Below are 25,840 nucleotides of genomic sequence, written 5' to 3' on the forward strand. Positions count from 1 at the left end.
TTGGTATGGTCACTAATTAAAAAAAAAATCATTTGACAAACGTCTATTTAATAATAACAGCTCTCACGAAACTACAGTTTATATTGTAAATTATGAAAGATGATATTAGTAAATAGAAACTTGCAAACTTGGAGCAAAAACTTTGTAAACTTTTTTACAAAAATTTCGAACGGTGGAGTATGAAATTTTGCACAATTATAGTATAGAGAAAAAGTGCAAAATGCTAATATATTTTTTATAAATTAAGCATGAAAAATACATTAAATCTTTAAAAAAATACATACATTTATTTGACACACACACGCATATATACTATTTTTTATTATTATTATTATAGAAGTATAGTTTTTGACAACAGAACCTTAATAATGTTCAAACTTATAATTTCAATTAAATATGGTGGAATTTCGACCACTGGGCGACCACTAGTTAAAATTGAACTTTGTTTTGTGATACACGACATTTAACTTTTTTCTGCGTGACAAATTCGTGTTCAATGTTGTTGTGAATTTTTTTACTACTTTAAATGTTTAATAAAGCGTATTCACAACCTGTATGTAGTATTAAAATGTACGTCAAATCTATACTTAGCATAGCTATTTTATAGTTTTTATTCTTATAGTTGTTAAATACAATTATAAAATAGCTTGTAGAAGATGATCAACAACAATAAATAAATCATAACTCTTTTGAATACTCCACTAGTACTATTTTTAACCGAATTCAAAAAAGAAACTTGACTAATTTTTCGTCCATATACGTTGTATTATAATACCTCATAACTTTTTACTAGATGGACCGATTTCGATAAATCTTTTTAACCGAAAGGCGGCGCTTGTCACATGGTGTTATTTAAAGTTAATTGAGATGTGACAATTCTACGTGACATTGGCGAAATCATCTGTGCTCATTTGGCACTATTTGAAAGCTATTAACCCTAAAGAAGAAGAAGAAGAGATGTGAGAAGTACCTAATGAGTTATCTATAATAATACGCATTTACTTGACTATATTTATATCTACCATTACCTATGTATTACTTGTCGACATCATTGAAGTCAGTTTTTTCTATTATTTAAATATAAGTCCTGTTATTATATGATACCTCTTATATCATTTTACAAAATGAAATAAATATACACTATATCTAGACTCAGTATGATGGAGATGAGTTTTCCCACCGAGTAATGAATAATCAGATTTTATTAAAACGTAACGTAGGTTATATTATAATTTCATATTTTTGGTAAGGTTGAAACAAAATAGTCAACAGACTGTGAATTTATTTTTCAATGAAGTGAAATGTAGGGTAACAGATAAATTTTGCAATACAGTAAAATTAATTAAAATAATATATGTTAATAATATATTTTAATAGCTTAAATAGTTGCATATTTTGGGTCCTGAAGATGTTCCGTATTTTATTTTGTGGTTTTTTGGGCAGTTTGTGTGAATCTTTGAATTATGTTTGAAAATTACTATTATTTAAGCCTAAGAGATATATTTGATTCATGGCTGTTGAAATCTTGAAACAAAATACAAAGTTAAAAGACCTTTACAATTTAATATTTAAAATTTTATACTCAGAAATGACAACGAAACGAAATAAAACGCTGATTATACATTGATTTTATTTTTATTTGAGTAGTAACTAACTTACTGAGTACACTTGTGTCGGTTTTTTGCTCTGGTAATAATCAATCGAATGACCCTCGTCCACCGTCTCCGAATCTTAAGTTGAAAAATACTAGCAATACTCCGCCGCACTTGATTCTGATTTGGTTTTCGCACGTCAACAGAAGAGCGAGGCCGCGAAGGAAGTAAATTTAGTGATTGAATTCATAAAGTATTTTAAAACAAATACTAAAATCATAAATAATTATACATTTGAACTGGAATAATACAATATTTTTATCGTATTAACAAAAATCACAACATTAGTATACTTTAAAAAATTAAGCTTCGTAAATGTTGTCCGAATTTTGTGTCGCATTCATTGGTTTGATGAAAATAACAATTGTTCTTAATTTCATGTAGCTTTCTTGAACTTTATAAATAACTGAGACCTTTTTTGTAAATTTAGGTGCTTCTACTATACTTAAATATTTTTTCTTCATTTGTGTATTTTGAGCATTGTTTAATAAATTTTAATTCTAAAATGACATTTTTAACCGAATTAAAAAGGGGTTCCCAATTCGACTGTATTTTTTATGTGTGTATTTTATAACTTTTATTGTGTGTACCAATTTTGATGATTATTTTTTAATCGAAAACTGGTGCTTGTCGTGTGGTTCCATTTAAATTTCATCGCTATCTGACGAGTATTTTTTAAGTTATCCCTAATAATATAAAAGTCTCAACTACCTACATTGTATTACTTTTCGATGTAAATTGTAGTCGGTTTTTTGCTTGCGAGTAAAAACATTATTTAAGTTTTAAGTAATATAGAAAAAAAAAATGTGCTGTGTGGCTACGGCACTAAAGAATTTAGCCACCCCCTCTCTTCCCGTGGGTGTCGTAAGAGGCGACTAAGGGATAACAAGATTCCACAACCACCTTGGAACTTAAGAAGCCGACCGATGGCGGGATAACCATCCAACTGCTGGCTTTGAAATACACAGGCCGAAGACGGGCAGCAGCGTCTTCGGTGCGACAAAGCCAGTAAGTACTGCGGTCACCAACCCGCCTGCCCAGCGTGGTGACTATGGGCAAAACACATGAGTTCACGTTATTTTTGGCGTAAACTTGTGGAGGCCTATGTCCAGCAGTGGACTGTATAGGCTGTAATGAATATAGAAAAATATTTCAACTATTTTTATTACCATAGGGTTGTAATTAATTTCACGCAGTCTTAGATTTACAAATGTGCATCACATTTTTCGTTCTTGTATAAGAGCAAACAGAATATGTTTTAGCTTTTAAGATAATATTGTCCATATGAAAGTGAAAATTTTTGCGATACGATATACAGGATAGGGATCTGCTAGCTTCTACTTAAACTCTTTCGACAAAGAAATTAGTCCTTTTAAATTAAACTTTATTTTAATCACGTTTCGTATCGTTCCTGCTTTTTTTTAACTGTGCATAATTATAAATTTGGACTGTACGGACAGACGTTTGAGATACTTGGATTTTGTAAAAAACTTGTAGCACTTCAAATAGAGTAAATACATATGCTCATATTTATACCTCATATCTCTGTCTCAAATAAGAACTGCGAAAAAAATATAATTAAGGTCCCTACGTATTAAAAGTCTTTGTGTTGGTGAAGTTATCTCGTGACCTACGTAATTTATCTAAATGATGATAAAATGGTGCTTTAAAACATTTTTATAAGCGCCTGCACGCTCGTGATAGATGAGCTACGGTTACTTTCAGTCCCGCTCGGACCATTGAAACTTTTTGATAAAAAACCTATTCAACGTTACTTTAGTTTTTGTGCAGCAGAGGGTTTCTCTATAAATCTTAAATTGTAAATTAAACGAATGAAAGGTTTTCCATATTTAACTTTTTTCCATTAAACTCTGTGTTAACTGAGACTTATAATAAAATGCAGTTATTCTATACATTTCTTATTTAAACATGACTCGTGATAGTAGCAAATTTTTTGGATTGAAGAGTTTAAGCTTTTTAACTATATGAATGATATATATTAAAACTCTGCCGTTCAATCATTTATCCATCTATCTGTGTTAGTCCTACACAATGTTACAAATTTCGACTGCAATACATACTAGCTGTGCCCGCGACTTCGTTCGCGTGGAATTTAACAAAAAGTTATTGTTCAGTTCGCAGAGTTATAAAATAAATAAATTTTACGGCGGAACAAACAGACAGACAAAAATTTAAAAAAAGTTATTTTGGTATATGTCCTGTGTATACATCTATATGTATTTAGAAAAAAGTGGTTATTTTAATATTACAAACAGACACTAACTTTATTTATTTGTATAGATTTCGCAGAAGGCGCTCTAAGTATGTTATTAATGACACTCAAAGTCAAATAAAAATAAAACTGAAATTCACCTTAAATGTTTACGTGATATTAAAAAAAGGTGATGTTTAATCTTATACGGTGATATGGAACCTTTCGTGTTCGTGTTTGATCGACCCTTGACCGCCCTATACAGAAATCCTGAAAACGGATTAAAAGCTCTCTTAAAATTCTTTTAGCGGTTGTTCAATTCCATCATTCACTGGAGCATAACGCTAAAAGCGTGACACAAGAGTGTGGTGAAAAAGGTGTAAATTTCTCGCTGAAAAATTACACCCATCTCGCAGCTGAATCATGGTTATAAGCAGTTTTCGAGAATGGGTCGGTGACAGAATCTGGCGGTTGCGCTAACGGTAGCTGATTCGTTCCCCTATTGAAAATACTTGTGTAGAACGAACAGTTTTTGTACTGTTTTATGGGTTTACATTCAAATCGTGTGTCAAAAAATCCGAATTTCTCTACCAAAATGGTTACTACCAATTATATCTTTCATTTTCATCACCATCATCGCTCTGATGTAGTCGTACGTGCAATTAAAGTAAACACAACTTTACTTCGTAAGTTTAAGAAATAAGTAAACTTTCGAATTTATCAATTGTCGCACTCATTGGTTACAAAGATAACATCTCAATGAAGTCTATCTTTTAGATTTTACATTTAGTTAACGCTTGCCATTGAGTAGTTTTACAATTTCCATAGAGCTACTCATATTTTTTGTATTTAACCTACACATTTTTATTGTTAGAAAAATTCTTGATTGCAATTTATCAAGTAGCAGCAAAGTATCTAAAGTAGACTGAATGAAGCAGATGGAAATCTGAAGGTGCAAGATGGGGGCAATATGGTGGATGCATTCTAAACTTCCCAGTCAAACTCTCTCAATTTTATTGAACGGCTAAAGACGTATGAGGTATAACGTGTTGATCAGTTCTGGTCGCTTATTACCAATTTCTTGCTTAATTCTCATCAGCGGTTGCCAGTAGAAAACCGAATCAATGGTTTTGCCCGCGGTTAAGGCTCATAATGAATAATGCTTTTCCCATCCCACCATACACTTAACATTACCTTATTGCGTATCAAACCGGGTTTTTCGATAGTCTGTACAGCTTGATCGACTTTTAACTCTTTCGTACATTGTTATCGTAGGTGGTCAACTTTTCGTCACCGGTAGTCAAAGTCTTCAAAAAAAGTTCGATATCATTACGTCGTCAGAGAGAATCGCAAATGAGTACACGGTCCATTAGGTTTCTTTCAGCGAGTTCATGTGGCACCCATATTTATTATCGAGTTTTTTTTTTTTTGTAAGCCAACCTTTTTTAAATGCGTCAAAACTGTTTTGTGGTCAATTCGCAGATCTTTAGCTATATTGTAACTACTCAAATGTCCTAGAAACCTTAAATCAATTTTGTGCAAATTTTTTTCGCGGCTTGAGTAGCATTTATCCAATTTTTAAAGTAAAACTTTAAAATGGACCGAATTTCTTTGTTTGATTCACCCAATTTGACGGACAGAAAAACAAATGCAAAGTGACGGGAAACTTTTTTACTTTTTAATTTAATTTTTAAAATATCACCTTTTTATGGCATCAAAACTAACTAGTTGCAAACAATACAACCAAAAAGATTTATTGCGAATTTTTAATAGAAAATACGAAAAGATTTTTTCGTGTCCTATTTTTTCATAATATTCCATTGTTTTATATGTAGTCTTTCGACTGTTTGGAAGCTCCTTTTCTATATTTGCAAGGCACGGGCGTAGGTTATACTCGCACTCTTTACAATACTATGTAGGTAGTACTTAAAATGATTATAACAAAATTGTAATGCGATCCGATCCAATCTATCGTGTGGCATAGGGAGTAACTCAGAGCAGTGCCTAGGACTTGCGACCCAGGTGTAGGTTTAAGGAGGCCCCCTTTCAGATGCGCATCAACGCTCACCTTCACTGCTCGAGTTGTCCGCCCTAATAGGTAACAATTAATTCGTACGCACAAATTAATTATTGAATGAGTCTTGGTTAAGCTACTAGCAGGATATAACAAGTGTATCGTGCCAAGCCGGAGCCAAGACTGCCTTAGCGGCGGTTGCACCATTCGTTTCGTACACGTCAGAATAACTCGAGTAATATAATAAATGAGGGTAGATGACTTATCGAACAATGTGCTAGGTGGCGCGGTCGTTGCATCTGTTGCTTATAAATTCCTTTCTAATTGCGTATGACGGCGCTAGTGTTGACATATATATTAATATAATAATATATTTTTAGTCAACTAAGTTTGTATTTTACTATTCCAAGCAATTATTGCTATTTAAATCTTCCATTTCTTGTTATAGGTACTAGGATAAAAATGCAAAATAAAACTCATGTAGAACATATTTATATCATTTTGCAGGTTCGAGATCTATCCTAGTCGTCATCGTAACACAAAAATTCCTATTATGTATACTCGTTAATAAAACCTAACGTGAATAAAAATCTATTACTACATAATAAACCGAAAATATAACCTGATTTCGAAGTGAATTAGGTCTTGTAGCCATTTTGAATCGAAATAATAGCAACAATAAATCTAAATACGGAGTAGATTGCATTGGTCAATGTAACTCACTTTATATCCGAAGCACCTTCCAAATGTCACTTTTGACAAATGGCATTGCTAACCAGGTGGCTTGGGATGGGTATGTCATCTGAAATGGATTGCTTTGTGATTTATGAACGGGAGATTAACAGCACCGCTATTGCCAACAACAGAATAAAACGCAGCCGCTTTTGATTGTTGATTGGAATGCAAATTTTCTTATTTCAAATTTATATATATCGCCATTTTTATTAACAATGGAAATTAATTTTGAGTTTTAGCGATTAGATAATTTATTATAGAAGTTAGACGTCTCTGAATATTTGTACGATTATATAAATGTTAATTTTGATCCACAAGATAATATTCCTAAATTAAGGGCCCGTCGAGAGTACACGATTGTTTCAGAATTTCTTTTGGGTTCATTTACAAATACTGATAATGTTTTCTTACAAACATTATTAATAATATTTTTATTCTTTTATGGTTATGGTTATAGAAACTTTATTCTCATAAAGAATAACAACAAATTCAATTACATGAGAAAATTAACTATATAAACGATTTGTAATTTATAACATAGTATTATTCTTTTGGCATTTTTTACAAGTATTAATGATGTTTTTGACGACGCGTAGGCGCAAAGCTCACAGCAATGGTTTGTGGCTGTTGCGCTGGCGGTTGCGTGTTCGATCCCCGCATATGACAAATATTTGTATTGGCCATACAGATGTTTGCCGAGGTCTGGATGTTTATGTAGTCCTTGTGGGTCTCCCTACCGTACCTCGGAGAGCACGTTAAGCCTTGGGTTCCGGTTGTTATCATGTACACCTGATGGTGATCGTTACTCATAGTAGAGAATATATCCGCCAACCCGCATTGGAGCAGCGTGGTGGATAAAACTCTGATCCTTCTCCTGCATGGCGAAAGAGGTCTATGCCCAGCAGTGGGATATTACAGGCTGAAGCGAATGATGTTTTCTTTATCATGAAATCTTCAAATTGGTCTTTGAATGTGGCTAACAGCGGACTATACGGTATATTATGTTTAATTACATTCATAAGCTTTTTTTGCATAATTTAATAAACTTTACGTTCCGTTTCTCGGTAATTAATATTTTGGGTTCATTAAAACTAAATAGAGCTCTTCGTTATAACGAAATACAGCATGTAAATTTCTCCGACATGATTAATTAGATTTATTAATAAGGTTTGTAAATATTCTTCTACCTTATATAATATTATACTTATAACATCAAACAAAGAATAATTAAACTTGCCCTTTATTTTTACATATGTAAAAATAAATATAAATATTTAATGCGTTTAATCGATGAGTCGGTTTAAAAATAGTAATTTATAAATATATAATACTTGTTGTATTTTAATGACCTTCTACTTTATTAAGCATTTTAGTAGTTTTTCGACTAACTATACTGCACTAAAGACGTATCATAAAGATTATGCAGTAGCAGTTTGCCAAGCACGTTCCTGTCTAGTTAGCGAGTTATGTGTGGAGTGAAGAAAACTTTTCGAATGCGAGTACACAGTTCGAGCTGATGGTGTTTCGCGGAAAATCAGAAACTTTCTACGCATATCTCGTAACAGAACGTTATTTCAGTAGCTTGTTTATAAACTAATTCAAACGTCAACGTGTCGAAAAAGCTATTTTATCGTAATCAAACAAAAATCTTTTCATAAATATCACTTTTTACGTTGTCGTAAAAGTTACAAAATTCCATTATCGTAACGGTGTTATGACGGTCCTCCTTTCAAACTCTCGCCATTCCTTAGATAAATTACATATTTGATTTTCAGAATAATGTTATTTTTGGGAAAACTTAAAGTATTTGTCATAAAATATTTAATAAATAGAATAAAAGTGAGTACAAGTATGCAAAATATATTATTAGATTTCGAAAATATACATATTAATTGCTGTCTATTACGAGTATTTACGCATTTTTTTGTAATAATAAAACATTTATGTACATTCTATTTTACCTGACTAGTATTATTGATATGTAATTTTTACGATTCACTATCGTTTTAAAACGATTAAAAAAGGACAACAAATATTTTTTCTAAAGTAAATTTATATCAGACTAAAACTTTTTTGCTAAAATTATATTCACAAAAATTACATCTTGTCATTTTTCTTAAATAGATAATAATGGTTTAAGTGATGATGATAACTTTCCATTAATCGATAATGTTGTTTTAATAATTTGTTTTATATTGTTTGCTTTGTTAATTTATTTAATCAAAGTATAAAATATAAATACATGTGGTAGGGCGCAGCAGGAATATCCTACTCAAAATCTGGAGTAGCCCGACTGGGGTAGTACCTCGACCTTACAGAAGATCACAGTTAAATAATACTGATTTCAAGCATTATTGTGTTCCTGTTGGTGAGTAGTAAAGTGACCGGAGCTCCTGGGGGGATTGGGGATTGGGTCGGCAACGCGCTTGCGATGCTTCTGTTGTTGCAGGCGTCTATAAGCTACGGTAATCTCTTACCATCAGGTGAGCCGTACACTTGTTTGCCGACCTAGTGATATAAAAAAAAGTAAAAACCAGCAGGTATAGGAATAGGTTAGCAGCTATTTGCTTTTTTTTTTTCGTTTCATTCCACGTCAACAAAGGAGGTACCGTCGCTGTTGATTTCGGGCTTTTACAAATGTTTAGTAAGTTATAACTAAAATATGGTTTCTACTTCAGTGATATGGTAAAGTCAAGTTCCAGCTGTATCTAATATTTATCCGCTACGCATCTAATTAAAAAAAACACTCTTAGGATATCCCTTGAGTATGTTTATAAGCCCGGAAGCATGGAAGGAGAACAGTATTTGCTTTTTAAAGCGTAGGCAGATAAGTTGTATGATTCAATAACTGACGCTTACCGCTGAGCGGGATCAATGCCTCAAATGTGATAGCGAGGTATCTGTTATTTTTATTTGACTTTTAATAAATAATATAAAAAGTGAAACATGTGTAATATAGCTAGGTCTATGACCAACCTAACATTGTCAAAACGAGATAGAAAAAGTGATGATTTTTCTTAATTACAACTAAAAATAAAGCTAAAACTAAGCTACGATATATGTCGTAAAATTTGTTAGTTATTTTACTTATGTTAAATATTATGGTTTTTCCTCAATTACAATAATTGTGTTTGCTCGCAAACGAAAAATATTGACTTTATTTACATCGACAAGTAATACAACGTAAGTGAACGAAAAAAATTAACAAACGCACTAGTCGTCACTACGATTTTCGAAGTTTTCCTCGATTTCAAAAGATAAAAAAAGAATGATCAAAATTGATTCATAAATGACGAAGTTGTCCCCGAACATACATTAATATATATATATATATATATATATATATATACGGTCACATTGTGTAACCTCCTCCTTTTTTGAAGTCGGTTAAAAATAATTTACGAGTTAAAAATATGTTTTAAGAAATATTGCTAAATATAAAAATCCCTCAAAAAAGTAGGAGTTTATTTTCTAAATTTGGATGTAACCCAATTTATTCTAAAAAACACTTTTTTTAAATGATGCAATTATGTAATCGCTTGCTTTGCTAACGTTCTACCTTTAAACTTAATAAACAAATTAAATTCAACCGCGAAATATCGTAAATTGATGCAACGCTTAAATTCCGTTCAAATTTATACGAAAGTCTACTAAGTCTTTAATATCTTGGGTAATGTTTTAATTATCTAATGGCTTGTGGTGGCAATAAGGAAGGAGCGGAGGACATTGGTATATGTCTTGGAGCTTAGTATTATATTGGTGTTTACAAACTTAGTGTAATAATATAACATAGTTATAATGTAATATATAACGTGCTTTATAGACGATACGACTTTGCTATATTACAGTGAAAAGTTATATAATTGTAGTAATAAGAAAATATTCACAAAGCTTGGTAGTGTAATTTTCTATTTCATTTAATGTTCTAAATTTGCTGAATATTTATTATTTTAGAATCTCTAATATTAGTCTTTAAGTAATAATGAAAACTTGTAATGTAATATAAATGTTTAGAACCCTTATGGTAAAAAAGGTTTCGCCTCTCCGTATTTACATTTCGTACTGCTTTGATCGAGTGAAAATCGCCACTGGGGATATAATCACTGGCCTTTTTAAAAGATTCAACGACTCGGACTTGTGTTTGAAACCAGGGCTAATAAACTCGATACCGAAATAACTTTTAAGTATCTCTATGCTTTAGTTCTTATTAAGAGTATTGTATATACGAGTATATGCAACCATATCACATCAAAATATCATATGAAATCATATTAAAAATACACTAAAACAAATAGTGTATTTAATAGTCCATCTGCTTAGTTAGTAGTAGCTTAGGTAGTAGGCTTGATTAGCCCGTTGGCGCAGTTTGTAGTGATGCTCCTTTCTGCTCCGAGGGTTGTAGGTTCGATTCCCACCCCGAGTCTAGGTGTAATATAAATATTTATTTATATATTTATATATGTATTATTTATAAGTATGTTTATCGAAAAAAATACGTAGCTATATCAGTCAGCTGTTACCTATAACACAAGCACAAGCAAGATTTTTAATTTAATCGAAAGCCGATATTTATCATGTGGTCACATTTAAATTTCAACAAGATTTGATTACAACTTTTGGATTAATCTTTGATAATGCGTATTTACTTGACAATTTTTTTGTCTACCTACGTTGTATTAGTTGTCGATATAATTGAAGTTGGTTGTTCTTCGTTTGCCTGCAAACACAATTATTTAGAGTAAATTATAACTGGACTGTTAAATTGCAACTGAAGTTAATCCCTTGTATAATCATTAAGTATTATGAAAAGTAAACGAACCAAAGTATCTAACATTTTAGAAATTGGCTTTACGTTTAACGTGCAAGTATCATTAGAGTTTAGTATGTAAAGTTACTTCTACTCACAAAGTGTCACCTTTAATAAGATTATTTACGTTGACAATGACGGATAACATCATCCATATTAAAATGATGGATGACACAAACGGGACGACACTAGCTTATAATTACTTTGCGGTATTAATTACGATATTTACAAAGTGCAGCTAATTTAAATATTACGCTGTCGATGTATGAGATGAGTTATATAAAGTCTCTTTGAGTACGTTTTAATTAAAGTATGAAGTATTCAAAGGCAGGGATGACAAGCCCTGGGCAACTTTGTAAGTTGTAGAATGTGTGCTCGCAAACTTTTCCATACACTTTACATCGCAATTTACGACTACTGTATAAATAATAAAATATAAAATACTAGTTGAGATAGATCTGGTGATTCTATCATTGAATTCAAAACATCTTTAGTTTCAGTTATAAATAAAAATATTATTCTAAGAGTTATTATTCTTTTAAGCCTTTACAATCACTAGCAATATGATTTATATGAATATATCTGTGCACCAGTGGCCATTGCGCGTAAAAATATCCAGAACTTAAGCAACGAACGACATTGAATATATAACGTTTTATTTGTATATCTTAGAATATCATTTCGATAACTGGATCAACTATTTCAATATAGACAATTGATAAATAATTGAAGAGAATTATATTAGTACTTTCTATCTTAAGTTACATTCCTATGAATTAATGCTAAATCTAATTTTAAATAGTAGTACAAAATTTGACGATTTTAAACTTTATTCAACCAATGTATAACCCTACCCAGCTGTAAATGATAAAGTACATCAAAAAAGTGGCCCAATATATTTTATTGTAACTACGTTAAGAAAGACCAGGTGCTAGTAAAATAAAAAATTAAGCGGATCAACTCTGAGACTACATATCTTCTCTATATTAATACATGAAGCAAAAACTTTGTACCCCTTTTTACGAAATTTGTGCGGACGGAGGAGTATGAAATTTCGCACACATATATTTTTTTATAAAACATTACAGACATCTATGTATTTGACACACACGCATATTATACTCTTTTGTTGATTGTTAAAGTCTCTGTAATCAAATTGAATATTTTTTTTAAAGTTCTTTATTTTAATTATTTTTTGTTTTTTTTTTTTTATTTAAATTATTATGGTCGAATTTCGACCACTGGGCGATCACTAGTTTAAATAAATTCGTCAACTTATCACTTCAAAGTAAAAGTCGTCGATTCAAAAATTAGTTAAGTGTAATCGCAACTCATTCCGTCGGCCTGCTAACTTTTTTATGCAAATTGAGCAAGATGTGACCTGATTTTTAATGACACTGCGCAATCGCTTTGATGAATACTGTACGCGTGTCAGATTTGCATAACAGCCACTCGTGAAATATATTTTAGAAAAGTTGGAGACTAGTTGGTCTTTTTTTGATATTGATATAAAAGGAGGTTAATTCCTATATGTACTAATAACTGATTTCCTGACTATTCTTAAAGCTCGTTAGGCTAAAATCAATCTGTACTGATTTTGCTTACTATAAATAATATTTTGACATGATCTCTATTCGCATCGCATCGTTTTAGTGATGAGTTCCTGTTTTTATATCTAACATTTAATAAAATTATAACCAATTGATGTCTGAAATATGAATCTGCGAGAGTAAAATTAAGAATAATTATAATTTTTAGAATTAATATCCATCTGCCTTTACCTTATTGTCGTATTTCCCATTTGATCTTGGAAGTTTAACTTTAAGGACGGTCTAGGTTCATCTTAATACAATGCTTAGAAGTTGCGTTACTTAATTTAAGCTCCGAACAATTGTAGTTACTTTGTAACGAATTCGCCTTGTGCATAAATTTACTGTGACTGATTCCTCAGGCACAGCTAGTTCTAATATATATAGGTACATTTAACAGTATACGCGTTATTTTTTTTTTTTTTTACTATTTCCTGTCAATAGAATCTATCAAGAGAATATTTTGATGAGAATAATAATATATGTAAAATCTTTAGCCCTAAAAAGGTGTAGTTTAGTAAGGGTTCTCGAAAGATTTCATAAAAGTTTCTATTTTTTTTTCTACAAACTTTACATTGCTCACAGAGATATAAGTTTGAAGACGTGCGCTATGAACAGATTTTTCGATAGGGTCGGATTATTGGGATTCTAAAAACTTTTACATGATTGTCTGAAAGTCCTTAATTTTTTATGCTATAAATTTAAATTGGCCAGGAAGATAAAATTAATAGTTAATTAACGACTAATAAGAACTAATTTTGCGACAGGGCCATATTAAATAGGTCTAAGAGCTCCCGAAAGATTTAATAAAACTTCCTAGTTTCATAATATAACATAAATAAAAGAAATAGATAGACTAATAAAATATAATAAATAAAAATCTACTGAAAAACTTTTCTAAGTGGCGTGGTAGTTGAATAAAAAAGCACATAGTCGAAGTCCTTTACGCAATCGGAATTTTAATCAGTTTGCGGCCAATAACTGAAGCCGTCTCAACGAGTAGGCCTTCTCAAATTACCGCCTTAAAGTATTCGCTTGGACTATATTCGTCAGGATAAAAGACTTAAATTTAAAAAAAAACTCAATTCGTTTCAACAATTTGCATAACAACCCACTTACATTACGGAGCACGTGCGAAAGATTCACGATGTTATTTTAACGAAAACTAGGTGAATTTTTAACCGACTTCCAAAAAAGGAGGAGGTTCTCAATTCGACTGTATTTTTTTTTTTTTTTTATGTATGTTACATCAGAACTTTTGACTGGGTGGAGCGATTTCGACAAATTTTCTTTTAATCGAAAGGTGGTGTGTGCCAATTGGTCCCATTTAAATTTATTTGAGATCTAACCACTACTTTTCGAGCTATATCTAATAATGCGTTTTTACTTGACGCTTTTTTCGTCGACCTGCGTTGTATTATACCGCATAACTTTCTACTGGATGTACCGATTTGAATAATTCTTTTTTCGTTAGGAAGGGGATATACCTAGTTTAGTACCATGATATGGAAACCAGGATCTGATGATGGGATCCTAGAGAAATCGAGGGAAACTCTTGAAAATCCGCAATAACTTTTTACTGGGTGTACCGATTTTGATAAATCTTTTTTTTGTTGGAAAGGGGATATCCCTAGTTTGGTACCATGATAAGGAAACCAGGATCTGATGATGGGATCTCAGAGAAATCGAGGGAAACTCTTGAAAATCCGTAATAACTTTTTACTGGGTTTACCGATTTTAATAATTTTTAATTTAATCGCAAGCTGATGTTTGTTATGTGGTCACATATAAATTTAATTGAGATCTGATAACTACTTTTTGAGTAATCTTTGATAACGCGCAGTTACTTGAGTATTTTTTCGTCGATCTACGTTGTATTACTCGTCAATGTAATTGAAGTCGGTTTTTTTTCGTTTGCGAGCAAACACAATTATTCTAAATACAGTATTAGCGAATCCGTTAGCTAGTACTAAAATAACTTAAAAACATATGTGTTATAAATTTATAACTTAATATTAAAAAAAAAAACTAATTTAGACTACAACTTTTAGATAGCATGAATTTTATACATAATCTATTGTATTTGTATTTTTGAAAGCAAATTATATTTTTTTATCTAACAACATTACAAAAAAAATTACATGTATATAGTTATTTAGAAGATAGTAGGTAATGAGAAGATATGAATGTTTCGATTTAAAACGTCTATATCTATAACGATAACAGTATTTTATTTGAATTACCGGTAAAATTTTAATGCAAGCATAAACAATTGTTTTGCTTTACATAATATGTATGTATACACACATTTTATTATATGACTTAAGAAGGGAGAAGCAATTGCGCATGTAGTCACACGCAGTTATTATATCGCACGAATATATTCTTAATTTTATCGTACATTTCTTTGGGGAACGGACGTGGTAGTGACATGTCGTGGTTGATAACCTGTCACCGACGAAGTCCCGAAACAACACGTACTAAAACATTGAAGGTAAAATCATTTAAGTATGTCACGATTTCGCTGACATTTGTACATCAGAGACGATATACATGGTAAAAGAATAAACTATTTATATTTATACTAATGTAGTTATTATCGTTACAAATTGTTTTTGCTATGTACCAAATATTTGAAATAAATAAATATGATAAAAAAAAACCCTCAAAATGTTTAATACTACCCTCATTATTTGCTTTTTTGCTACGGTTGATTTTAAATTATTCAAATGTTTACATCGTGATATTGTATGCTATTGCGTAGTCCTTTTATTGCCTCTTAATGCCTGAGCGGCTTTGTTTCCCTGAAAGTTAAATAAATGTACCTACCACCGCCATAAAAGTACATTTACTGGCGGGGAAAACACTCGTTTTATTGAAACATCAAATAATTGTTTATCAAAGGATATTATGGAAATTATTCAGGCAGTAAAATAATGCTCGACATTTTACGTTAATTCACATTTGCTTTTTCCAAATCGAATGATTATTTAAATTTATAAATAGAACTTTTATTTATTTCTTATCAATAACTTCAAATTAAAAATAAAACGATTTAAGTACAAATTGAAATATATATTTTTTATTGCTATTATTGGTTACATTTACTACTTAATTGGACGCTGTTATTATTGAAATTTGTGAGTAGCACTAAATTATTAGAAAACTACAGGAACGACCCTAAAGTAAGTGCCTAGTAAGGTACTAATAAAAAATGTGTCAAAAAATTAATTTTATAATTAATTAAAATTAATGCACGTGAAAGCCTCAAAGTGTCTTATCACACGGTGACACTACTTGACCTACATTGTTGACCTATTTAGAGCGCAATGAGTGCTTTTTAATTATAAATTTGTTGCCTCATATGGGTATATATCGCCGTATATGTACTTTTATTTCATTAGTTTTAATTTATTTAAAAAGTAGCTGTACCCTGCGCGCGTTGCTACGCTTTTATTATTATTATTTTTTGGTCGTACCAACTCAGAAACCTTTGCGAGCTCATGAACAACACTTTGTTAAAGACCATGACATGATCAATTGCATAGTTTACGATTATATAAAGTACATACAAACAAAAATTCATTTTTATATATTAAAATATTACTATTATTATTATTATTATATAAATGTACGAGTTCTTGCGTATTTACTTGCCGCTTTAATAAAATAATAAACATCGATATATCTATACGTATAAATGAAACTGAAGTGTCTGTTTGTGAATCGAAAATAGCTGTGTTTTTTCATGTACATATAGTTATTAACACGATAGTGAAACACAAATAAACGATTTTAAAATTTTTGTCTGCCTGTCTGTCTTTCTCTTTGTTCGAGCTAATGGATGGTTGAACCTATTTATATGTGACGTACACTTGAAGATGGACCCCGAAATTGGGATTTACGCGAGAAAACTCGTGCTTACCGCACCTTAGTACCTCACAAATATATATAAAATAACCGACATTTTTTTATAAAATACGACAATTTTTGCTACATCTATACTAATATTAAAAGCTGAAAAGTTTGTTTGTTTGTTTAAACGCGCTAATATCCTGAACTACTAGTTCAAATTGAAAAGTTCTTTTTGTTTTGGTTAGCGCATTTACCTAGGAATGCTGTAAGTAATTTTTTTTCTCAAATTAACGCGAATGAAAATGGCAAGGCACAGCTAGTTATTTATACAATTATCGTCGTGTCTACGTTAGTGTAGTACCAAAGACCAACTCACCGGAGTTTATTTATAGCCAGATTTCTCAACATTTTTAGCTCTATATGGCCCTAAACGGAAGGATGCCAGTGTAGTAATAACACGTATAACCATCTTGATGATTCGCTAAAAATACATTTATTAGTATTAAATTTTGTTACTACTTTCTTAGTCTCTTACGTAGTCATTTATATGACTTTCGTTTGTTCCAGGTAGTCATCGCAGACGAAAACTGACAAGGGTGGAGTGTAATAAATTGAAATAACTTAGTGTCATTACGAGCAGTTGTTTAGTGTTCAAGTTCGGCGGCGACCATGCGGGGTGGCGCAGGTGGATAGCATGATAGCGCCTGCCACGGCGGCCTGATGGCGCTTGTGCGCCGAATACTAGGCGACGCCCAGGTACAAGTTTTTGCTTACATTTTAAATTTGAAGAGAACTTAGTTTTTAGACACGGAAGTTCCGTTCATTGAACTCAAAATTTTAGTGATGATGTAAGCTTTAAGATGATTATTTTTATATTTGCATTACAATTTTAATAAATATAAATATTAATAATTATGAATCTGTAAATGGTAGTATTTGAAAAACATTTTTTTTTTCATGTCAAAATGTATAAAATAAATTTTATGGTAATAAATTCTTATAGAGTAGTAAGTAGTCGATTTGACTCAATAATGTATATATAAAGCTTTAATCCTGTAAGAAACGAACTTTTTTGCTATTTCGTACAGCATAAATAGGTGTGGTTAGGTAACCAGGGCGATATGCCTGAAAATAATATCTTATTTATAATAACTAAGTAATTTTGTAAATTATATTTTTATGGAAACCTGTTTTTTATGAGACAAATTGTCAATTTATTTGTACCACTTTATACTATATCAAAGAGTCTACTATTAGAATTTATTGCACTATGGTTTATAAAATTAATCTTACATAAGTTTAGCAAAATATAAGTTAGAGTTGTTAGAACAATATTTTTCGTAAGTACACACGTACCACAGAATGCAACATTATGAAAGTTTATATAACAAATGTCTCTACCATCGAGTGAACTAAATTTCGAGTACTACTCGTACGTAATGTGGTCGTAATCACACTAAGTTTGATTAAAGATTAGTAGAATATACTTGAAAACCTAAGCGAGGCTAGCCTTAATTTCGTTGTACCGAAATGTCAAACTTTCACAGAAGTCTTTAAATCGATTACAAAGTTGATTTCAATCAAAGACCGCCATAGCTACTAAACTTATATGTATACCTAATTACAATTAAAATCTTGATTTAATGTTTTTTTTTTATTAATACGCTCAATCGCTACTAGCTAGCGTTTGAGTGTTCTTTAAGTGTTTTCATAAGCAGCATTACTTATAACTAAATACACCATAATTTTCTTATCCATTATATATGTGTAATGTATTTATGTGTATTTACGTATATGTATATTTGTAATATTTAGTTTATTTCGTATGTTTTTTTTTTTTTACAAGTGATATACATCCACGGGCTTATGAACCCATGTCCTTTTTTATTCTAAAAACATGCAATTTTTATTTTTATTTTTTTCTATTTCAAGGTAGGCGTTACTATTTGCCAAACTACTATTAACTTACTAAACTTACTATTTGCCAATATATTGCCAACGTCCATACCACGTTGAATACACCGGTTCTCGTCCGATATTTCGTATGTTACTTATTTGTTATTTTATTTTTAATTTCTCTTTTCGTTGTTCACTTCCTTACCGCTACTATATCGTGTCCTATGCCCAAAGGTTGTCTGGAAGAAATTTTCTTTTAGCGATAAGACCGCCTTTTTACATATTTTGTTGTTACATAATTACTGTTTGTTTATACTGTAGTGTACGATAAAGAATATTATTATTATTATTAATTTCTGCAAATATTTTTTATTTTTGAATTATTAATCAGTAATCATTATTTTTGACAAATTAATTATATATTATTAGTTCTAGTGAATGAGCTACTAGTAAAATAGATTAAGATAATAGGATTACGGGCAAAGAGTATATTACGGGTATCGATAGCTTAGAAGTATGAAATGGCTATGAGATACCTAAATGAGTCATATATATTAGCATTGCAACAACTAAACAATGTTACTTATTCCTTCTTTTGTAATTGAGAAAGTAAAGAGTTCACTCTCCTTTTAAAGTAAATACTTAATTTAGGTAATGTGTCCTGGACAATTTCAAAGTTAATTTAAAAGATAAATAAAAGAGTTAGGTTAAAAGGTAAATTTTAAGCTAGCTGTAGAGAGGCATGGATAATACTGCCGTGGTTATAATTTTGACTGAAAATACTCTTAAATTTAAAATAAAATAAAATAAATAAAATAAAAAATTTAAAATTCCTCATAAGGCCAGATTGCGATAGGTACAACATACTTATCTTCGGTATTCTTTCAAATAATATTTGTTTGTACAATAAACACAAAAAAATACGTCTGTAAGGATAGGACAGATTTCAAAACAATTTAATTTGTATGCATTTGTATAGATGAGAAAGAAAGTCAGCGATCCTCAAAAAAAAATTATCTATAAAACTCTCTAATAATTATTTTCAATAATAAAAAAATATATATAAGTTATTCAGTTACAAAAAAATTTGCTACGAACAAAGATCTTAGATTTTTTATATCTAATCTCTTTTTCCTTTATAAAGTACCGTATTTTTCTATTAAAGTAAAGCATAAAGCGTTATCGACGAAAATCTATTTTTCTGACCTTTGACCCTCTGTAACTAGTTTTGCGGCACTCATCTCGACGCGGTCTTTTGATAGTTCCGATTTAACACAAAAAAGCGTATTTGAAAATCTAATATTTTCCTAATTTTCTTTTGTTATTAATAGTATAATAATATATTACATACAAATACAATTGTAATAGTAAGGTTTAATTAATTACGATACGTTTTTTATTAATAATAGGTATTTAAACTTTTTGCAGATTTATCAATGGAATTGCATAAAGAATAAAATTAGTAGATAATTAAATTATTCGTTTTAGTTTTAATTATTTTTAGGTTGTATTATATCTAATATAATATCGTTTAATTTTAATCTAAACGTAATACTGAATCTTTATAACTTTCATTAGGCGAAACTTCGCAAAATGGTAGACGAACAAGTGTCAGTTGGCACGAGAGTTGAGGCGGACGCGGAGCCTGAGCCGGCGGACCCTCTGATCACGCCCGCGTGCTCAGCGCTCGACAGGAGCGACGATTCGCGCCCCGTCCCACCCGAGCGACGCCTTCTCATCAGCACCCTTGACAAACCTCGCAATGGATCGCTGAATGGGGACAAAGAGGGCACGCTCAATAGATCGACGCGACTCACGGTTAAGAATGGAAAGGATAATCCTTTCATAGGTTTGTAAGCCATTGTGAAAATGTGGCTGGTAATTTTATTGATGAATTTTAAAATTTACTCTAAGTTATATTTAAATCTAAAATATATTAATACAGTTATATACATAGCATATCAATACAGTTTTTTTATCAATATAAAAACAATTTGAAAATACTTTCTGTTTTCTTCCATCCTATTCCTTGTATCGAACTTTAATTGAAAATCGATTTCTTCGACAGTGTCTTCACCAGATGATGATAACAAAGAAAATCAAGCGAATGGTAAAATAGATTCACCAATAAAATGGTCCACACAGAATGGTAGTGACAGCGGAACGTATGCCGAAATAGGGACTGGGGGGAACAGTACCAGTGACAGGAATATTTTAGATCCCGCTGATAGCTCCGAAGAAGAAGTTCCACTTCCAGATGCTACTTCACCGGGTAGGAGTAGCGATGGACCTGAACCTCGAGCTGATATCACAGCTACGCTTGGCGGAGGTAAGCCTTGTTTCTGATATTTTGAAGATGTCCATTTAAATAAAACTTGTTATGACCAAATTTTATAAAAAGAAATATATTTTTAAAGTTTTTAGGGCGTAGTAAAGTAAAAATGTGCTTTTGTTATCTTTCGACTGCCACAAAATCTCGGACACGTTTCTTCAGCCGATTCATTATTCTATCACTTAGCAAAAGGTCTTGAAAATTGGATTACACGGTGAACAAAGAGCAAACATACATATATATCTAAAATTGAGCTAAAGCTTCTTGTTTTACTTAGTGTATAAAATAGAAGATAATTAATAGTTGCTAACTAGTCACGGCCGGCATGTTTGTTTGGCTGATTAAGTAAGTTTCGAGTTAGTTCGGAATTGTTCAGCAAAGTCGCCGCTGGGTATTATGAATGACTTTGGTATAAAAGTTATAATTCTAGCAAAGAATCATCAAAAGATGAATACAGTGTTAATATATATATACTTATTCTGAGTATCAGATAGTATAATATATCAGTAGTATCAGAATTGTGTAAACAATATTACTAAAAATACTTTTACTAGATATTGATTTTAATATTTTATCATACGTGATTTATTATATATTAAACGTTTTATTTTAAAAGACCGCTTACCTCTCAAATATACACTCAGAGCAATATTGTTCTTAAGAATTTCGGGTAGGTTTGTTTCACACATTGGTCACCAACTTAACGAAATATCTAGCGCACTAATGAGCCACTGCCGTAGGGAATAAGCTCATTTGCGATTGCACAGTCAGCTTACTTCGCAAGAAAGAAACTTTCCGCCTGGTGTTGCATTTTGTCATTAAGTTTTCACTACCTTTTTAATTAGCGTCTGATAATTAGTAGTTTTGATTTTTGCTTTTATTGCATTGCAAAAGCTTTTTAATAGTAAAAAGTAAGTTATAATGAAAACTTTAAAATTTATGAAGTCAAACAAGAAGGTTACAAAATACTTTTTCTAAGTATAGAAAGGTAAGAATAATATTATAATTTAGATGATATATTAGCTGTACCTGTCGAACAAAAGCTATAAAAAACTAATAAATTAAAACTTCAATACGTCGTAAAACTACACAATAAAATCTCGTTCATTCTGTGTAATCGATAGTCAATAATAATAATAATAATAAGATTTATTTATTTTCTCACCACAATATTGCTAACAGGACATTAGATAGGTACATAATAACATGAGCACTAATATTGTGGGAGACTGGTGCCTAAGCTAGGCTCGAGGCCTGTGTTTCAGGACGCCAATAAGAGATATTCAGTAAATGAAATAATGTTTCAAGTTAAATTGGTATAATTCTACAAATTTTACATATAGTAAAAAATATGGAAACTTGAAGATTTCGTAGCTCTACCCTTCGTTACGTTAAAGTGGGTCACAGTTGTCATTCGATATTTTAATTGATTACATGTTATTCCAAAATATATGTACCATATTTCACAATGTTTTTGATACGTGATTTTAAAATATATTTTACTGATACATTAATATTTTGTGACGCCCACTCTGGTGTAGTGGCGCGTATGCCGTTTCGGCGGTGCCTAAATACTGTCGGTCGCGGGTTCGATTCCCGCTCGGAGTGTATATTTGTGTTTGTATATATTGCCAGTCTATTGGTTATCTGACTTTGTGGGTCTCCCTCACAGCTCACAGAGCACGTTAAGCTGTTAGTCCTGGTTGTTATTATATATGTACACCAGTAAGCAATCGTTACTGATCAACGAACCCGCAGTGGTTGTTGCAAGTCACACTATGAAGCATAATAATCAATGGAATTACATGAATTATTATTATTGTTTTAATTATATATTGGTTATTTGTCTTCTTATTATATACGAGTATTTTAGTTATTACAATAACCTTATTTAGATTTAGCTCTGATCCTTCACATCGAAACATCGAAAGTCATCATAAAAATCTCCTACACATCGAAATAGGTCTATGCCCAGCAGTGAGATCGTAACATTTTTTGAACGCATTTAAATAAAAGATATTTAATCAAAAGGTAAATGGAACTTTTATTAAAAAAGTACCAATGGTATTTAATTTCTTTTACTTTTTTTCATTTTAACGTTTACAAAAAAAAATTATAGGTAATATATAAATAGCTTCTAAAAGAATCCATTGGCAAACTTAATAGATTCAAGCGTTTACAATAAAACAGGCTGTATACACACCTGCGTCCCACGCCCTGACGCATGATAAAACGAATAATCGATTCGTCTGGACGGGCTTTCGTGACTGGGAAAACTTTTGCATTGCTGCAATGTTTACGTTCCCATAACAGTTTAAATTTATACACACAATCTTACATGACTAACATATAGCTTTCATCAGTTTTTCACAATATTAAAGGTTGATGACACAGCAAACAGCTACATTGCTCAAATGTAACGATCAACGTTAACGAACCGGGGAAAGCCTAATGGCTATTTCCTGTTTATTTATTTATTTTACCTGTATTATTTAAAATAGAGGCAGTACAGGTTGACAAGATCCTTTTCTTTTAACGTTTTCTTTTTTCTTTCAATAAAAAATTCGAAAACGTATTAATTTATTAATAAGAAACAACTGTAGTACATTATATACAGCTGTATTTTATTAGATTTTTGTAGTTAAAATGTGCTTTATTTATAGTGAACGTAAATAGTAGATATTTTGTAAACACGAATAGGTTCCGGATCCCCGGGCGGGCGGTCGGATCGTTCACGGCAGGAAGAGGTGCCCGCGTCCCCGGGGATGCTCACCGCAGCGCAGTTGGCCCGCCGATTGCGTCTTGAAAACGAACGTCTGCAGGTCACTTTTTTTGTTTCTACTTTTTTCACCGGTTCGTAATTTATAAGGACAAAGGAAAATTCTCTCTTCTGTTAAATATTTGTCTGTAAATTTAAAGACTGCATTAAAGAAACCTGTTTCAATATAATAACGCTTTGAGTTACATTGAATTTTCAATTATTAAAGAGAACATTAAATTTCTATTTATCATTATATATTTGAATTAAGTTAAATAGATTATTATATTGTCTATATATTAACAGCTTTGACTTGTATACAAATACATATTGTTATATATTTATGTTCCTTTCCACAATCAGAATTAAAATCTCCGCACACAACGAGCTTACAATAATTACTTAAAAGTAATTACGTTCAACACAAACATCTGCTTTTGGAGTCAAAGGAAATGAATTTTCGCAATAGCTAAATAATTCGAGCTCAGCGTGTAATAAAGTAGATACTTCGCGTGACTTGAACATGTTTACGGATGTTAATATCGAGAGAAGTTTATAAATCGACGGCTATTAATCGTCGATGCAGGCGGAACTGACGCGTGTGCGGCGCCTGCTGGTAGCGGCGGCGGAGAGGGGCGAGGCGGGCAACGCACTGGTCGAGAGGGCCCAGGAGGACGCGCGGGAGGGCCCGCCGATCGACCCACAACAGCTCGAGAAAGAGCTTCTTCTGGCTAGAGAAGCTGTCAACTGTAAGTATTAACTAACTGTAAAAAAATAACTTGATTATAGATTATAGATTATACTGTATTAAAGAAATCATATTAAAAGATTTCAAAAATAACTTGTCAGGTCACCTATTTATGTGTATATGAAGATAGGAATAATTTTGACGTATGGATTTATCTTGAGACATTCCAAATTAAAATACTGTGTAATTTAAATGTCAATATGAATGTACGAATGTACCTATAATTTAAAATTTATCCAAAATTAGTCTTTTAAAAGTAAATATCTCGCTTCATAACTACCTAAGCTTTTTAATATTACATTCAAATTTAAGTTAAGACTCTTTTGTAAATCGAAAATAAAACTTACGATTTTTATCAAAGTAACTAAAAAATAAATGTTTCATAACGCCGCAAAGTATAGTAATTTGTTAAGGCAAGTTGTTCATGATAGGAAAAAGAAGTAAGACACCGACAGTTTGATAAACTAAAGTCATAATGTTTTAGAAAGTATCTGGTCGGAAAAGTAAGGCCAAATTAGTTAACGAGTCACGTTTTCTCGAGTGTTGCCCTTTGACTTTCACTGATATCCTCAATAAAGACTTCACCGATACGACCAAAGTAAATTATATTAGACTCCTAAAACGATTACGTAATTAAGTACAAGAAAGTACCAACTTAATTTTAATTTCAAATATAATATCCGAACCTCTGTGAAATTGAAGAGTGATAAGTACTAAAAGTAGATGCTTGATAGAATTGCTGAATATAAAGTTAAAGATGCCATTGCGAATTCAATTTCATTTTGTAGTCCGTAAAAAACACATAACACCTGAAAGCTTAAAATAAAGTATCGTGGTGGTAATAAAAAAGATTGTTTGTAATCCAATACGTCAAAACGTTTCACCGTATTTGTCGGATGTAACGACAGGCATTAACGTTAATGGTTTTTAGGAAGTATCAGTGATATTGCACAATTCGGGAACGAATCAAAATAAGGGTTGTATGATTCGTATAACGATCTAATAACGGCTAAAACAACGAGATGATTTTCACATGTGTCTATTGTATTATTATAGTTAGCCTGATGCGTTCTAATGTTTATATGAAACCTAAACATATTCGGTATTCTGTTCAATTCATGCTTTATGATAAATTAGAGTGAATGAATCAGTTATATTTTTAGAGAAGTAAAAGAAACTCATGCTGACCAGTAAATGATTGTAAAAAAAGAAATAGTCTAAAATATATTCCAGTAGAATTCT

At 31.4% G+C, this 25,840-nt stretch overlaps 1 protein-coding gene across 1 annotated transcript in view; it reads left to right on the plus strand.

Annotated features, from left to right (window-relative positions):
* The first annotated feature begins 17,584 nt into the window (after positions 1–17,584).
* Positions 17,585–25,840, plus strand: part of LOC123656655 (kazrin) — a 47,530-nt gene continuing 39,274 nt past the window's right edge. Inside the window, exons 1-5 of the mRNA XM_045592317.1 lie at positions 17,585–17,620; positions 20,339–20,609; positions 20,841–21,089; positions 23,793–23,914; positions 24,437–24,599. Coding sequence (XP_045448273.1) covers positions 17,585–17,620; positions 20,339–20,609; positions 20,841–21,089; positions 23,793–23,914; positions 24,437–24,599 — 841 coding nt within the window. The remainder of the gene's footprint in view (positions 17,621–20,338; positions 20,610–20,840; positions 21,090–23,792; positions 23,915–24,436; positions 24,600–25,840) is intronic.

Source organism: Melitaea cinxia, chromosome 9 (genome assembly GCF_905220565.1).
Source record: "Melitaea cinxia chromosome 9, ilMelCinx1.1, whole genome shotgun sequence".
Classification (NCBI taxonomy): Eukaryota; Metazoa; Arthropoda; class Insecta; order Lepidoptera; family Nymphalidae; genus Melitaea; species Melitaea cinxia.